The 19,079-nt window shown below is 23.9% G+C and overlaps 1 protein-coding gene across 1 annotated transcript; it reads left to right on the top strand.

The window, feature by feature from the left end:
• The first annotated feature begins 17,090 nt into the window (after nt 1–17,090).
• Nucleotides 17,091–19,059, top strand: LOC124911740 (RNA demethylase ALKBH10B-like). The gene is made up of 6 exons (XM_047452254.1): nt 17,091–17,601; nt 17,738–17,850; nt 17,922–18,039; nt 18,136–18,240; nt 18,321–18,609; nt 18,762–19,059. The coding sequence occupies exons 1-6, from the start codon at nt 17,091–17,093 to the stop codon at nt 19,057–19,059; spliced, it is 1,434 nt and encodes a 477-aa protein (XP_047308210.1).
• The last annotated feature ends 20 nt before the right edge of the window (nt 19,060–19,079 follow it).

Consider the following 19,079-nt stretch of genomic DNA (forward strand, 5'->3'; position numbering starts at 1 on the left):
TATATATTCTATAAATTATATAAATTTATATATATATATATATATATATATATATATATATATATATATATATATATAAAATAAATAATTTTATATATATAAGAGATTTAATAATTATATAAATATAAAAATTAATAATAAAAGATATATATATATATAATATTATATATAAACGATTTAATAGTTATATAAATAAATATAAAAAATAAGATTAAAGATAATATATAAAAAAAAAATTAAGTTTAAGCCGTTATATTTAACCAAAAAGTTGACGGAAGGGCCATTAGTGACCTTTCTAAAAGTTGAAAGGGCGATTTGTTTTAAAAAATAATTTGAAGGCTAAAAGTGAGCGATAAGGTAGTTCGAGGGCCGCCCAGGTATTTATTTATAGTTAAAAAATTTATATTTATGCATTTTATTTTTTTTGTTTTTCTAACATTTTTTTTTTGTTTATTTTATTAAAGGGATAAATAAATTTAATTTAATTTATACGTATTTTTTATTTTTATATAAATAAAATATATTATATTATACAATTAAAACAAACCTACTATAAAATGTATTTTTAAATAAAAAATATTAAAATTAATAAATAAAATAAGAATATTAACAATAAAATCATAACAAATATAATATTTTTAATTGTTTATAATTCATATGTGATAACTAAAATATTATTCTCTATACGATACAAAATACAAATAACTAAAAAGTTATTATTTTTATAATAATAAAAATACATTTAATAAAAAAAACAAAATTTAACACTTATTGTAATATTACAAAAATTCTTTTAATTATTTAGGTTCAATTTGCAATTTGTGAATATAACAAGGTACAATATAGTAAAAATATTTGAAATTTGAATTAGACCAAGTGACATCTAGTTTCTTATTTGAATATTAATTGCATTCCTTCTCTTTTTCAGGGTTAATTCGATGAATTCTTGAACTAGAAATAAATTGAAAATGAGTGGAACAAAAGCAGATAAGTGAAGATTAAAAGAGACATGACTAAACATTACCCGGAATGAGATATGAATGTAAATAAAAAACATCCTATGAGAAAGCCTCACGAATCGCTCTTTCCCTATTTTTGTCTATCTCTCTTTCTTCGACTAGCGCACCCTACTCTTTCTATCTTGCCTTTCACAGATGAATTTATCAAAGGCTTCTCCTCTTAAGCTAAGATTGAGTCTTCGGGAATCAGTACAAAAGTCAAAAGAAGCTGTGGATCATGTCCATTCCGAGTAAGGCCTCTCATTAGTCTAAAAACTTGTGCCAATACCGTAAAGTAAGAAAGCAATTTCTTTTTTTGTTTGTAGTTATGTTTTTATAATGTTTGTTTAACTAAATTAATATGAAATGTGACCAAAGTAAAATGTTTATATTTTGCCAAAGAAGATATGAATGGAGAAATATAACAAAATACAATAAAAATTGTAACTTATTAAATATATATATAAAAAAAAACATGTTAAAATCCGACAACATCAAAATGTACTGTTCATCTCTCATTTTTTTATTTTTTTTATTTACAGTTTAGAAAGTTAACAAATATAGGAATCTTGTTAATATAGATTATAAAAGAAAAAAAAGAGGAAAAGAAACTGCAGGTTAATTTATTTTTTAATAAATATTGGGCTGCCAAGACCTAGACTATGGGCTTGCCCTGGATGGGCTCTATTCATAAAAGTTACAATTCAACAATTACAATGATGGATAGAAATGAAAACATCTATTTTTATTTTCCAAATGAAAGTATTGTGCAGAAACTAAACTGATTTGTGAGAAAAATAGAGTAGAGTAATAGACAATCCAAGAAACATGTTTAAGAAGTATGATCAATTTTATTCTTACAAGTGGTGTAATGTCTTTTAAGGAACACAAATCAGAAACATAACAACAAAAATAATGAAAAAATACTGAGTGTTCTTTTAATTATTAATGTTGAATTTGTAATTTGTGAATTTAACAAGGTTGTAACTGTCAGGTAAATATGATTTTAAATGTTGAATTGGATCAAATCCCATCTAGTTATCTAGTTTTTATAATGTTTGTCTAACTAATTAATATGAAAGGATGATAAAAGTAAAATGTTTATATTTTTGTCAAACAAGATATTAATGGAGAAATATAATAAAACATAATTAAAAGCGTAGTTTATTAAATGTAAAAAATAAAACATAATAAAATACGACAATATGAGAATACATACAATAGAATACGACAACACGAAAATTCACACAATAGAATACGACAACATGAAAATGCACCGTTCATCTTTCATGTTATTTTATTGGGTTTTTTCAATTTAAAAAATTAACTCTATGATGAGCTGCGAAAACTTTTGAATATGTATCATACATCTAAACTGAATTCTTTCTTCACCTTACCTTCATTCAAGATAATAAAAATTGAACTCGAGATTTTTAGTATCATAAGCAAGTCAATAGTATATTGTCACTTAAAATACAGTAATAGAATTTTTTTTGTGACTTAAATTTGTTAGTATAATATTTCTAGAAAACATTTTTTAAATTTAAATTGAAGACTCACATATAAATTGAATTATAAATAGTAAACATTCATGTTTGCTTTAGAATGGCAGACCATGTTAGGTTTGTAAGTAAGATATTGATGAAGATGACAATTAGTGGTTCTTGTGTGCATGATAAGACTGAATTTGGTAAAGCAAATCAATTAAATTAATTATAAATAATATAAACACTAAAAAGTCCAGATTTTACTTTTTTTAATAGTAAAAGTTATAAATAATATCTTTTGGAATAACTATTAATTTAATTTGTATCCATATTATTTTCTTTCATCTATGTAAATTATATAGATTATAGTATACTTTTTGTAATCATGTTCAAATAATAGTGTGTGATTTTTATTTATTTAGATTATTTTCAAATTATAGCCCATATAATTTTTTAAATTAGAATACAAACTATTTCTGCATCGTTATATTTTTAACAAACATAATAAATTTAGATTTTTAAAATAATATTCTAAATCATAATAAAAATTATGCTAAAATTAAATTCCCATATTCATATTAATATAATTAATATGAATCCTCTTATTCATATATTAGAATGTTATGTTTGAATTTTACAATTATTTAAAAATAAAAATTATTTGCATAATCAAGTTTTCTACTCTTGGTCATACAGAAGACGGCATTACCCCTGGATGATCGAGCATCAAGATATAACTAAACTTAAAATAAACTTATTTTAATTCAAATTTAAAAAAAAAAATCCATACAATTTAAAATAAAAAATGATTCGAGGACAAATCCTTACTTAAATATAAATTAAAAAAAAAACTAGCATAACACCTCACCATATATCTTTTCGTTTTTATTTACAACTTAAGACTAGAACACGTTATATTTTTGTCTCTTAGGTTGACTATTTTTATCGGTTGTTGATTTTCCGATGTATAAAAATGGAATTCCAATGGCTTTGGCTACTATAACCTTCCCGACCATAATTTTACCTTTTTCGAGGCATTTAACTTAATCTCGAAAAAAGAAATATTATTCTATTAGCTATCAAAAACATAGTAAATAGATAAAAAGAAATAGTGGCTTCCATCGTTTCTATGATTACTTCTTAAACGGTAAGATCTTCTCTATACACCGGAGCCTCTTATTTGATTTAATCAATCTTATTGGTAATTTGACTTGTACAGTTCACACTTTTTTGGCTCTACTCTACCCCTTTATATATGTAAATTTTTTTTTTTTTTAAATTTTATTTCATGAAAAACAATCATTTAGATTATTAATTAATTTTTATATATTAAAATTTTATAAATAAAATGATAATATATATATATATATATATATATATATATATATATATATATATATATTTCTTATTCCTCATAGTGAGAGGGCACATGGGAGTTTGGTAAGACCATTTTTCTCATCATAGCTATAATCTGGACGGGCGACGCCAAAACATAAATTTGGGTAAAATAATTTAGTTTGAGTTGTATTTAAGTTGAGTTGAATTTGGGTGCGTTTAATTTGGGAGTTAGATTAGGTTACCTAAATTACACAAACAAAATAATTTTAATTAAAAAAATTCTAACCCTCCTTATTTCATTTTCCCAATGTTTGTTTAAGAACATATTCATTATTTGGATACCTTCCCAGCTGGTTACTCATCAACATTTCCTAATAACCACTATTTAGTTCACTTAGTTAAAATGTCCATATTTTCTCTTTAAATTCATTAACTAACCATTAATTATACATTTTTTTATTAATTAACATAATAATTATATATTTCCATTTCTAAACTTCTAAATGCATTAATGACTTTATTTTATAAATATAATTAAAATTAATAATACTTAATTAAATAATTAAAATAAAATATAAATATTATATATTAAAAATAAATAAATATTAAAATAATACATATATTTTATCATAACTTAATTTTAGAAATATAATATATATAATTAAAATTAAAAATAAACATAATAAATTAAATAATTCAAATAAATATTATAAACTAAATTAAAATATATTATATAAACGTTAAAATAAAATATATCGTGTGTATAATATATTATTTTAATTTATAATATTTATTTAAATCATTTAATTTAAATTACATATAATCATTTTTAATTGGCTAGTTATATACACGTTAAAATAAAATATATCGTGTGTATAATATATTATTTTAATTTATAATATTTATTTAAATCATTTAATTTAAATTACATATAATCATTTTTAATTGGCTAGTTATATACACGTTAAAATAAAATTATATTTTAATGTATAATATTTTATTTTAGTTTATAAAACTGATTTGAATTATTTAATTTAGATTATATTTAATAATTCTTAAATAGTTATTAAAAATTATATGTTAAATTTTAATTTTATATATTATATTTAAAAATTAAGTAAAGATAAATATGAGTGTTATTTTATATATTTTATTTTAATATTTATATAATATATTTTATTTTAATATATAATATTTTAATTTTAATTAAATATTATTAATTATATATATATATATATAATAAAGTAATTAAAGAATTATATGAATTAGTGATTTTTTTTATTGGTTAAAATTTTGTATATTACTACTCTTTCTTATATTTTTAACTATATTGTGTTATTAAAAATTTTAATAAATTAATAAAAGAAATGAACTTTTTTATTAACATATTTTTTTATTTTAATATTAAATATAAATAAACAAAATAAAAAATAAAAAATTAATTTAAAACAAAAGTATTATAAAAGTAGCATAAATAGTACATTAATAATATATATACAGTCAACAATTTAAAATATTAAATATTTATTAGATATTTTAAAAATAAAAATATAGTACATATATTTGAATAGTTAATAATAAAAAAAATTAAATATTTATGCAAATATGTGTTAAAGGAGAATTTAATTAATTAGGAAAGAAATTTGATTTGATTTTATATTAATATATTCCATTATTTTTATTTTAATAATAAATATAATTAGATTATATTAAAAATAGTATTAAAAAATCATCATATTATAATAATAATTCTTATATATATATATATAATTAATATTTATAGTAAAAAAATTAATAAATTTTAAATTTAAATATATTAAAATAATAAATATTTATTTAATATTTTAATATAAATATATATATATATATATATATATATATATATATATATATATATATATAATATTAAGTGGTTCGGTAGTTAAAATATTCCAGACATAGTAAAAATTAAGGTTAAAATATTATTATAAAAAATAATGTTATTTAAATATGTGAATAAAAAATAAATTAAGATAAAGTGAAGTGATTAAATTAGTAATATGATAGGTTATTATGAAAGAAATGATATTAGTGTTAAAATATTTGAAGAGATCGGTTATCTGACAAAAGTGAAAGTAATATCACAGTATAAAAACTCATTGAAGTGGATAAATATGGAAAAAATCAACATAGTATAATAATAATTCTTTTATATATATATATATATATATATATATATATATAATTAACATTTACAGTAAAAGAATTAATAAATTTTAAAAATAAATTTTAAATTTAAATATATTAAAATAATAAGTATTTATTTAATATTTTAATACACAAATATATATATATAATTATTTTTAATTTTTAATTATATATATATATATATATGTGTGATTTAGTGGTTAAAGTATTTATGATACATAATAAAAATTAAGGTTAAAAAAATATTAATTTTTTTTTATAAAAAAATAATGGTAGTTAAATATGTGAATAAAAAATAAAATAGGCTCGAAATGAGATTATGAGATTAGTAATGTAATAGGTTATTGTGAAAGAAATGATATTGGTGTTAAGATATTGAAGAGATTGATTATTTGAACGAAGTGAAAGTAATGTCACAAGATAAAAGGTCGATTAAAGTGGATAAATCTGGAATAAGATGATTGATTAGTCAAAATGATGATAAGAGGTTGATTGATGTGGATAAATGTGGAATGAGTTGTTAGCCGAAGTTATGATAAGAAAATTGAGCTGTATATTATAAAATATGTGAGGAGATGAGATGTATGAGTTTGACCGAAGTGAAGTAAGGTCTCGAGACGAGTGGTCGATTGATATTTGTGGATAAATTTGGAATGAAATTGTTGATTAGTCGAAGTAAAAGTAAGGTCATGAAATGAGAGGTCGATTAGGGATTGTTGGGCCAAAATGAGTGTAAAAGAGATTGATAATATTGATGGTTGGTTTAACTTAAATGAAAATGTAAAATTGCGAAATGAGAAGTCGATTTTAACTATTTACCGGACCATAATAGTTTGAGATTAATACTCTGTTTGATTGGTCTAAAAGATGACACGAACCTCATACATCATTTCATAATGTCTCGATATTCATGCTCGGATGAGACACTCACGTCACCAGTCAATACATTGGTCAGAGTTAAAAATTAATTATACCATGTAACGAGCATTGAGAGGTATCATCAATCATTATCGTCAGGTTTTATCTATCCATCATTTTAAATGTTTTCTAAATAAATAAATAAGATTGTGTCTAAAAAATTGTGATGTCTATTGTGTTAATCTTTGAGAACTAGATTGTGATATTCAAACTTTGTATAAGATGGGCATTTTGTAGACACATTTTATGCCATATTTATAATTAAGATTTGGACTCATTTTATTAAAATAAGTTAATGAAATGGATTAAAATGAATTATTATTATTTATTTTTTATATTTATAATATTATTTTTATATATTAATATTAATATTAATATATTAATATTAATCACTTCAATATTTTTAATAAAGTTTTATAAATTATTAATAATAAACTCATATATATATATATATATATATATATATATATATATATATATATGTGGGCAAAACGACACTTTAACTACTCAAAATGGCTTACTTTTTAGACTTTAAATTAATTTTTCAAATAAATAGTATTTTTAACTTTTTAGAAAAACCACAATTTCGTAACTTTAAGTTAAACATAACCGTTTAAATTTAAAATATTATTTTTTTATATATTAATTTTAATTTTTTTTTATATTTATATATATAATTATTACATCTCTTATATATACATAATGTTTATATAATATATAATATATATATATATATTTTTATTATTTATTTTTATATTTATATAATTATTAAATATTTTATTTATATATATATAAATATATTATTTATTTTTATCTATATCTATAAACAAAGTTTAAAAATAATTTATAATATATATAAATATAATATATATATATCTATTATATAAATTATTTTTTAACTTTGTTATATATATATAAAGAGATTTAATAATTATGTAAATATAAAAATTAATGATAATATATATATATATATATATTTATATATATATTAATTTATAAGGAATTTAATAATTATAGATAGAAATATAAAAATAATGATTGAAAATAATATATAAAAATAATATTTTAAGATTAAGCTTGAGGGAAATGGTTATAGGTGACCTTTCTAAAAGTTTAAGGGATGATTTGTTTTAAAATTTAATTTAAGAGATAAAAGTAAACGATCAAAATAATTTGTAGACCGAGCTCAAATTATTTGTCATAAAAAAGTTAATTGAATTTTTTACTAATTTAATTTTAAATATTAATAAATTATATAACTTAAAAATAAATTATTTAGAAGTAAATTTAGGAATATATTAGTTTTATAAAATTTTAGATTAATTTTTTTTTTACTTTTGCTTTTATACTATTTTTGTTTGTATTATTTTTTATTGTCTCATTTTTATATATTATTTAATTTTTTTCTTATAATTATTAATTATTTTTAAATTAGAAAATAATTTTTCATAAATTTATAAAATATAAAATATGAGAAATAGTGAATAAAAAATATTAGTAAGAAGGTGGTGGAAAAAAAATTAAAATTATAAATTTAAACGTTAATATTATAAATTTAAATGATATATGAGTGAGGTAAAAAAATGTTTTTAAACCTAAAATGTGTTGATTATAATTTTTATAAAGTAATATAAAGTTAATATTATAAATTTAAATGATATATGAGTGAGGTAAAAAAAAAGTTTTTAAATTCAAAAGGTTTTGATTATAATTTTTACAAAGTAAATTATTACTAAATGAGAATAATCTCAACTTACAAAATAAATCGAACCTTTTTGATATAGGTAAAGTACTCAGCTTATCCCTAATGATAAATAAATTTGATTCATCTTAAGCCAAGTTTATTTATATTTATTTTTATATTTTTTAACAAATTATATATAAATATATATAATAGGATATGATAGGATGTTATATATTTAATTAATATATATTATTTATTAACTTAATTTTAAATATTAATAAATTATTTAAATTATAAAATATTTTATTTTAAAATAAATTATATGATTATTTTATTTTTTAAGTTTTATTAATATATAATTTTAATTACAATAAATAAATTTCTTATGAAACAGAAAAGTATGCTTAAAAATTACATCTAAAAATTCAATTAGTGTTTTTTTTTATATTTTGTTTAATAATATAGGAGTATGTTATTTATATTTGTTTGATTTAATTATTAAAATATTTTTTATTTAAAATTTAAATTTAATAAAAATAAAGTAGTATTTTAATATTTTAATTAATTAATTAACAGGGTTAATGGTTAAGATTATAATAATGTGATAAAAAATATATAAATAATTTTGAAAATAGTTTTCAAATTCTTATCATGATTTATTTTATTTATTTTTAAACAAAAATAAAATTTTTCTTAAACTTTTAGTATATTTTTTATTGTCTTTTTTATTTATTATTTAATTTATTCATTATAAAAATTTATAATATTTAATATTTAATCCCGAAAATTCCCTTTTCTGTAAAAACTTTGGATTCGAGAAATTTTTACCTCGATTTGCGTGTCGAGAATTTTTTTTAATAAAATATTATTTATAAAATTAATTATAAAAATAAATATTTTTTTCATCAAATCTAAATAATTTTTAGATTTAGGATAATCAAATAATTGTTTGACTAAAAGACATATGTATTTTAAATTAATTAAAAAATATTTAATTTCAAAAGATTATTTATTTGGTGAAAGAGTCGTAAAATGTTTTGTATATGTATACACACGTAGGGATGTAAATGAGCCGAGTCGAGCCGAACAGTATCATGCTCGAGCTCGGCTCGTCTAGTATATATTTGGGCTCGAGCTCTGCTCGAGCTCGGCTCGTATGGATTTATTTGAGCTCACGAGCCGCTCGACTCGTTTAAAGCTCGTTTAGAAAGCTCGTTAAGAGCTCGTTTAAAGCTCGTTTATAAATTGAACAATGAAATTAATGCAACATTAAAATTATAATTATAAATATATTTTTCAAATGATAAGAGTAACAAATTAGTGGAAGTAAACCTTCAAAACTATAACACTAGCCATTAACATAATTACATAAAACATTTTGCTTTAGTTTTAAAATACTTCTAAAAAGGCCATAACACAAAAATATTATCAAAAGTATTTTGTTATCATCCAATATGATAGAGCATTTTGCTTTAGTTGCAGTATACTTCAAAAAAGGCAAAAACACTGCATATTATCTAGCCTCTTTGTTGTCTAGCCTTAGGCTGAAACTCCCTGCATCTGAAACACTTCGAAACCTCACTAGCTAACCCTAACAAATATACTAATTAAGAAATAAAACCTAAAATAATATTTAAAGTTTTTGTTTTTCACGTTTTATAAAATATGAAATCTCACCTCTAAGATGATTCGTAACCACTGATTTCCACTTTCCACTAATGCTTAGACGAGAGAACTTGGCGAAAGAGAGAAAGAAAAGAGCGTTGAAACCTTGGTGTGCTGTAACCTTATAGACCGACGACCTTGGCTAGACGGTAGAGAGAGAGATGAGAGACTTGGCTAGACGGAAGAGAGAGATATGAGAGACTGACTATCGAGATCCTTCTACAGGGTTCTAAAGAGTTCTCTTGCAGAACAAAAAAAGAATTTTAAAAATATCTATTTATTAACCATTAGTTTAATTATAGCTTTATAGGTTATTATTATATTAATATTAATATAATAATGTAATAATATTAATTATTATAATAAATATTTATATATTACTATTTTTTTAATAATTTATAAATTATATTTAAACAATATTATAATCGAACGTGTTCGTGAGCCTATAAACGAACTTGTTTGCGAGCTTATAAGCGAGCCTATAAACGAACATGTTCGTGAGCTTACGAGCCGAATATCGAGAAGTTCAAGCTCGGCTCGTTTAAATTTTCGAGCTTTTAAACGAGCTTGAGCTCGGCTCGTTAAGACTAACGAACAAGCTCGAACGAGCTTTTTGTCGAGCCGAGATTCGAATAGCTTACGAGCATCTCGGTTCATTTACATCCCTATACACACGTATATTTGACCAGAAATTTTTTTAAATTCGGTGTTGGGTGATAATCGGGAAAATGCTTTCTCACTATATCCTCCGTACCCGTTAAAAAATATTTATATTTTATAAAATCTTAGATTTTGAAAAGTTAGTTTTATTACATATTATTTAACCAATTAATCTTCATGTTCTAGACATGTATATATTTTTCTTGCATTTAAAATTATAGAATAATATTTAAATGTTAGTACATGCAATTGATGTCAATAGTTGTTGTGAAAAATACTTGAAAAATATAGTTTAAGGTGTTAGAATTTACAAATAAATCTCAAACAGATCTTTATCAAAATATTTTATATGAAAATATCATAAAAGTATTTTGAAATTGTTTTTTATTTTTTAATTTTGTTTAAAATGGTTTGAGGCTTGAAACTAAAAATAATAGTTTTTGAAATTCAAAATTTCAACCAAATAGACCCCTAGGACCGGTCCCTTTGGTCTAGGATGTCGATCCCTCAGTCTTAGGCTAAGACCTTCGGTCCTAGGTTGAGAGCTCTCGGTTGTGTGTGGGAAACCCTCGGTTGAGGTGCGAGAGGCTCTCGGTCTTGGGATAAGGATCCCCGGTCGGGTGTGAAGAGTCCTTGGTCGAGGTGTGGGGATCTCTCAGTCCTAGGCTAAGAATTCTCAGTCAGATGTGAGATTCCTCAGTCGGGGTGCGAGGAGCTCTCGGTCTTGGGCTAGGAATCCTCGGTCGGGTGCGAGATTCCTCGGTTGGGGTGCGAAGAGCTCTCGATCCTAGGCTAGGAATCCTCGGTCGGGGTGCGAGGAGCTCTCCGTCCTAGGCTAGGAATCCTTAGTCGGGACTAGAAATCTTCGGTCGAAAATAAAGCTCATGCTAGATTTCTCTTGGTCGGGTGCGAGATTCCTTGGTCGGGTGTAGGGGAGGGTTCAATTTTCTCAGTCGGAAATCGAACCCAGGTTAAGCCTTCAGTCGGTCATCAAGACCATCAAAATACAAGTTTGATGAATCTAACTAAAACCCTAATCCTTCGATCCAAAGGCATGGGGACCTTCTTCTAATCCCAATGATCATTTATAACATCATCTTGATGCATCATTCGATCGGGATGATGCTCTATTTAAATCAAACAATTTTGAAGTGAAAAATGTGTTATCGTTTTTTAAGGCTTAATGAAGCATAAGGAGCTTGTCAATAACTTCCTTACACTTCATATGATTGAATGAAACCAAAACATGAACACTGACTTTTCATTTTGACCAATTTAAGAACTAAATTTTCTAATTTATAAAAAAAATTAGTTTCTGATCAAACATGATCGAGATTGCTTGGGATTGGTTTTGATGTACTTTTAACATCCTTAAAAATTTGTTGGGAAGGTTTTTGGGTCACTGTTCTTGAGATATAACTCAATAAAAAAAACAATTTTGAAAATTTTCAAAATCAAATTTGAGTACTTTCGATATAGATTGATTGGTCTAGTTTAGTTTTGACAAAAAGCTTGTAATGATCTTAGGATCGTTTTTCAATCAAGTAGTAAATAAAACTAGTCGAACTTGTAAATCGAATTACAGTATGATTGGAAGCTTACTATGAGTTGGAGAACACTCTTAAACTCTTTTAGAAGCTTTATGAATGCTCATATATGAGCTTTACAACCTTACACAAAAATTCAAAATTTTCAAGAAAATCTTGAAATTTTAATGGCGGATTTCGTATGGGATTGATTGAGGGCTTGAGATTTTAATGGCGGATTTCGTATGGGATTTCTTGACCCTTGCCTTCGGTTTTCCCATAGAAAGTTATTTATAGCCTTATAAGATCGGTTGATCGATCATGTGAATCAAGTTTCAGTCAATAGTTATTAATGACGTTTTGTTTGTTCTTCATTTAGTTTGATCGATATAGGTGAAATTATCACCGTGTTAAGGTGATCATTTTAGCTTTCAAATAATTTGAAAGTCGTTTTGGTTGAGTATCGGCCGAGTTCCACTTTTGAAAAATCAAAAATTTCGACCGATCATCATGGTTGTTCGTCGTGAGGAAGAAAACAAACTAGAAGAAAAATGACGCCGTTTTGGGCTGAAATGCGAACGTTCGGGCCTTTCGTCCGCATTTTATTAGTGCGTCGTTGCGTCTTGGCGTTCTGTCAGCGCTCGGGCTAACGACGTTGAAGAGCGCGTTAGTCGTTCCGCTACTTCGCGAACACGTGCTTCCTTTGTTGTAGGGGGCGATGCTGTTAGCTGTTGTGCGTTGAATGAATTTTCAATGCTCATCCAATGGTAATAGGGTTTGTTACACTAATTCTTCTCGATTTCGGCTACAACAAATCACGCTCCATTTTCAGTAGCTTGTTTGAAATTGATTTTTCTTTCATCCATTTGGCTTTACTTTCTACCAATAAAATATACAAAATATTTTTAATAAATATGAAATTTATTTTGCCTATTTATTTTATTTTGTTTTATATTTTTAAAGTTTTATAAATATTTTATTTTGGATAAAATGAATACAACATTTATCTTAAATTATTTTATTTTTTTTAGTTATTATTTTAATTAATTGGGATTTAATTATTACAATTGAGTAGATAAAATTTTAGTGCTTATAAATCTATTAATATATAATATTGTTATTTTTCTTATTCTTATTATGGGTAAAAGTTGTAAAATCTCTAATCCATATATTTTGGTTTTTTTATTGTTAATATTTTTTTATTTGTTAAAAAATATAATTAATCATTTTTAAAATAATATTATATTATTTTAAAATAATATATAAAAATAAGGTGAAGATATATAAATTTCATTTTTTATGTGACCATATTTTTGTCTGTAAAAGAATTTAAATTTATGTTTTATTATTATTATAATAATTAATTTAATAAATATATATAACTATTTAATAATTAAATATATTATATAAATTAATAAAAAAAGAAAAAATAATAATGAATAAAAAAAGATTAAAAAGTGATGAGAGTGAAGATAACGTTAAGATTATAAGTTTAAACTTTGAGATTATAAGATTAAACGTTAGAGAATGAATATATAAAGAAAATTGCATTTAAATACAAAAATGTATTTGATTATAATGTTTTTTTTGTTAATTTATTAGTTAAAATTAGTGTAATAAATTATTATGCAAATGCTATGTCTAGTTTATAAACTAAATCAAATGGAACCTAGAATTAAAACAATGTTAATTAGGTAGAACAAGGTTAAAGTGTCTATAAGCATATGGATTTCATAAAATTAATGTAACATTTGATAATACAATTGGGCAGACAACAATTACAATGATTGGTAGATCGAATACTAACAAGACCAGATTTTATTTTAGAAACTAGTGAACCAATTTGTGAGAAAATTCAAATAGTGCAATAGACAATTGAAAAACAAGATTGAAAAATATGATCAATGTTATTCTTAAAACTTACTATGAGAAAGTGGTGTAATGTCTTTTAAGGAAAAAGTAAATTCTGAAACATTAAACAAATATTTGTTGAAATTATTAATATGTTACAAATTTTCTAATTATTCATGATGTTCAATTTGCAATTTGTGAATTTAACAAGGTTACGAGTGTGATGTAAAAATGATTTGAAATGTTGAATTGGACCAAATCCCATCTATTTTCTTATTTGAATATTTATCTCGATAAATTATCTAGTTTTTATAACTAAAATAACATGAGTCGGTGATAAAAGTAAGATATCTATATTTTTGGCAAATATGATATTAATGGAGAAATTTAATAAAACATAATCAAAATCATAGCTTATTAAATATAAAAAACAAAACACAATAAAATACGGCAATATGAAAATACACACAATACAATACGACAATATGAAAATGCACACAATATAATACGACAACATGAAAATACACAAAATAGAATACGACAATATAAAAATACACACATTTCAATACGACAATATAAAAATACACACAATACAATACGACAATATAAAAATGCACACAACAGAATACGACAACATGAAAATACACACAATAGAATACGACAACATGAAAATGCATACAATACGACAATATAAAAATACACACAATATAATATGACAACATGAAAATGCACACAATAAAATACGACAACAATAAAATACACACAATAGAATACACACAACAGAATACGACAACATGAAAATGTACACGATAGTATACGACAATATGAAAATCACCATTCATCTTTCATTTTTTTTTTAATTTAAAAAGTTAACAAGAATACAATATCTCCACACTCACCATACTTTATTCTTTATAAAAATTGAACTCGAAATTTTTAGTCTCTTAGACAATACTAGTCTATATTGTCACTAAAACTACCATAATAGATTTATTTTTATTTGTGACTTAAATTTCTTAGTATAATAATTAAAGAAAACATTTATTAAATTTAAATTGAAGACTCATATATAAATTGAATTAGAACCCATTTACTTAGAATGAGACCCAACCCATTTATTAAGTTATACTGAACATTAGTAAGGGCTAGTTCACTTTGGGTTTTTCAAAAAATCCAACCCAAATCAATTTTTCAATCAATCACTTCTCAACAATCACATCATTTATTTCATTAATCAAAATATTAAAATACTTTTTATTTTAAAATATTATTTATTATTTTATTTATATATACTATTACCCTTTAAGTCTTTTTACCAAAAATAATCACCATCTACTCAAAATCATCATTATTTTTTTTTCCTCTAGGTTTTTTAAAATTTTAATCCGAACAAAGTCTAAGATATTGATGAAGGTGAGAGAGGGTTCTCATGTGTAGGATAAGCCTGAATTTGATAAAGCAAATTAATTAAATTAATTAAAAATTACTTATTATATATTTATATCACCTTTCAAATGGACAATATATAATATAATAAAACCATTTAGTTTTATTATTTACACGCTATGATAAACTAAATAAAAAAAGTAAAACTTATCAAAATGTAAAGTTTAATAAATAAAAAATACCATTTTTATATCAAATAAATTCAATTATTTTAATAGATTTATTCATAGTATATTTTTTAAATTAATTTTCAATTATATATATAAGGAAAAGTTATAATAATATTAAATATATGGTGACTATTTAAGATTTCTATAATAATAATATTATAGCAATCTCTATAAAATAATACATAAAAAAATATATATAAGGAAAATTATAATAATATTAAATATATGGTGACTTCTTTTATAATTTTCTTTTTTTGTTTAAATTTTTTCTAAATATACTTTTTCACCTAAATAAAGTAGTGATAACATTTAATGATAATAACCTTCTTTTAATTTTGGATGAGATTTTAAGCATACCAAAGAGATTTTATAAATTTTATTAAAGTCAACAAAATAAATTTAAACCAATCTTCTTATGTGACCAATATTAAAAAAAACCTCTTTTTTTAACTACAAAATGGTTGTTGTTATCCTAATACAACTTTTCATTTAATATTTTTTATTTATCATATTTTTTTATATTTAAATTAAATAATAATGGATTTCCAAATTATGACCATTTGTGCATATTTTGAGTATAGAACAATCCATCATTAATAACACATATCAAAATATCTCATAATCATATATTTTAAGATGAGTTTGTTAATATTGTTGTGGTGTTCAAATCATATTTAAAAATTGTCAAACCAAAAAAAAATGAAAAGTAAATTTATTTAGATATAATTGAATTAATTAAAAAAAAACTTTTCTAAATAAAAAAAGAGAGAGTGAATCTTGTAATAAATTTTGTAAATCAAATTTGATTGACAATATTGTTTTATATATTTATTTAAAAGTTTAAATATTATATTATAATGAATAAATAATATTTTTTTTTTAGAGTTGCACTGATTACCACTTTTTTTTCTCCTTTAACATTATTGATTATCACGCCTAATTTATTATATCTTTAAATTGTAATTTTTTTAATATTTTTTAAATATTGTGTAAATATTTTTGTACTTTTGGTGGTTTAAAAGTAAAAATATATAAAATTAATAGTTTTCAAATTCAGCTTCTCCCATTAGTATAAATAGGACTCCTCTATCATCCATATTTCATACCTAATACTCTCTTTCAAAAAACATTTCACCGCCCACCTCAATTCCGATCAAGCTATGTCGCTGGCGGCAGGACCTAAGTCGAAGAAGACGACCGGAACAATCGTGACACCGGTAACTGCTTGGTTGGCTTCAGTAGCTTCAATATCAGATCCTGTAGCTAAGGATGCAATATTTGCGTGGTATCGAACCGAGTTCGCAGCAGCAAACGCAATCATCGATGTGCTATGCGGACACTTAATGAAGCTGGACAACATTCGTGGAGGAGAAAGACCTACGTATCAATCAGTTCTTGATGCTATTCATTGTCGCAGGTTCAATTGGATCCCGATGCTTCATATGCAGAAGTATTTCTCGATTGCTGATATCAAGGTTGAAGTTCAACGAGCTATGGAAATGAAGATGAATAGCTTAATGGATCGTGAATTCTATGATCAGATGCAAATCCAGGAAATGAATGATGGATTAGTTCGTGGGAGGATCTGTGGTGTTGTTACAGAAGAAGATAATCTGGAAATCAATGAGGTTACTGATGGAGATGATTCGCTGGAGAGTTCGATTGAGACTGGTAAAACTTCATTTCCCAAATTAATCATTTTTTATGCTATAACATTGGTTCAATTCATTGACTTTTATTTAGATTAAAGAATGATAAATTGATGCTTTTTGTAAATCTTGTTTTCAATTCCATAACATGGTAGCAGGATTCGATCAAAGCAAGAGTGTGTGTACTGATCATGATGGCTGTGAGGAACGCGGTTCGAATGTGAAAATCGCTAAACGATTCAAATACAAGGAGCTAGTGAATGGGCGCAGGGTGAGTTATACATATGTTGTGTCTTAGATAAATGTTTGTGTTATTTTACTAATCAATACTACTAATAATAGGTAAACATTGTGAGAGGTCTTAAGCTGTATGAAAACATTTTTAGCGAGGTAGAACTCTCGGCTTTAAATGAATTTGTGTCTAAGCTGCATATTGCTGGCCAAAACGGGGAACTCTCGGGTACATATCGCAATTCATGAGCCATTCATTATCTTTTTCTTCTATAGAAGTGTTGAACTAATGAAATAAAATGATTAATATGTGTGTTTATTGAAGGTGAGACATTTATTTTGTACAATCAACATATCAAGGGGGAGAAGAGGGAACTAATTCAACTAGGGGTTCCAATTTTTGAACAAGCTATTTATAAAGATCAAGAGGGTATGTCAATTTTTTTTCGTCTGACTAATTTCAAATTCGATTCTCGCTAAGAAAATGTTGTGTTTGTTGGATAATGACAGGTTATAAGAAAATTGAGCCAATTCCTCCAATTCTTCAAAGTGTTATTGATCATTTAGTTCAATGGAATCTGATTCCAGATGAAAGAAAACCAAATAGCTGCATCATAAACTTCTATGATGAGGGGGAATATTCTTCTCCATTTCTTAAACCTCCACATGTTGAACAGCCGATATCCATACTGAATCTCTCTGAATCAACAATGACTTTTGGAAGGACTCTTGTCCATGATGATGATGACTTTGATGGAAACTTCTACAAGGGTCCACTCATGGTGTCTCTAAATGAAGGGTATGTATCTAATAATTATTTATTTATTTTGAATCCTCAATTTAAATAACTATTTGTATGTACGAATCTTTAACGAATACGACAAAATTATAAATTTAATTCTTACTAAAAACACTTTTATCTTACCCAAAAAAATATATTTTATTGAACAGATCTCTTTTACTGATGAGGGGAAATAGCTGTGAAATGACTCGACATGTTACATGTCCATCTCCAAACAAGAGGGTAACTTTGTCGTTCTTTCGAGTCCGACCCAATACCCGTAAAAATCTAATCAACTCGTATGCAGTGGATGTTATGATGGGTCGTTGTTTCCCAATGGTTTTAAACTCGAACATCATTCCAACTCAAAATGGCACCGGTGTCTACTTGCCATGGTCTTCTCCAAGATCCCCAAAACAGCTAAAAACCGGAAAGAAAGCAGCAACCCGACCAACCAAATCCAAATAAGACATTGATTCTTAGTATTT

Source organism: Impatiens glandulifera, chromosome 1, assembly GCF_907164915.1.
Source record: "Impatiens glandulifera chromosome 1, dImpGla2.1, whole genome shotgun sequence".
Taxonomy (NCBI): Eukaryota; Viridiplantae; Streptophyta; class Magnoliopsida; order Ericales; family Balsaminaceae; genus Impatiens; species Impatiens glandulifera.

What these genes read in the sequence shown, in the direction of transcription:
- LOC124911740 (XM_047452254.1), top strand. Translation starts at nt 17,091, where the DNA reads ATGTCGCTGGCGGCAGGACCTAAGTCGAAGAAGACGACCGGAACAATC. An exon ending in GGAGAGTTCGATTGAGACTG is followed by an intron (nt 17,602 to 17,737) that starts GTAAAACTTCAT and finishes ACATGGTAGCAG; the next exon opens with GATTCGATCAAAGCAAGAGT. An exon ending in AGCTAGTGAATGGGCGCAGG is followed by an intron (nt 17,851 to 17,921) that starts GTGAGTTATACA and finishes TACTAATAATAG; the next exon opens with GTAAACATTGTGAGAGGTCT.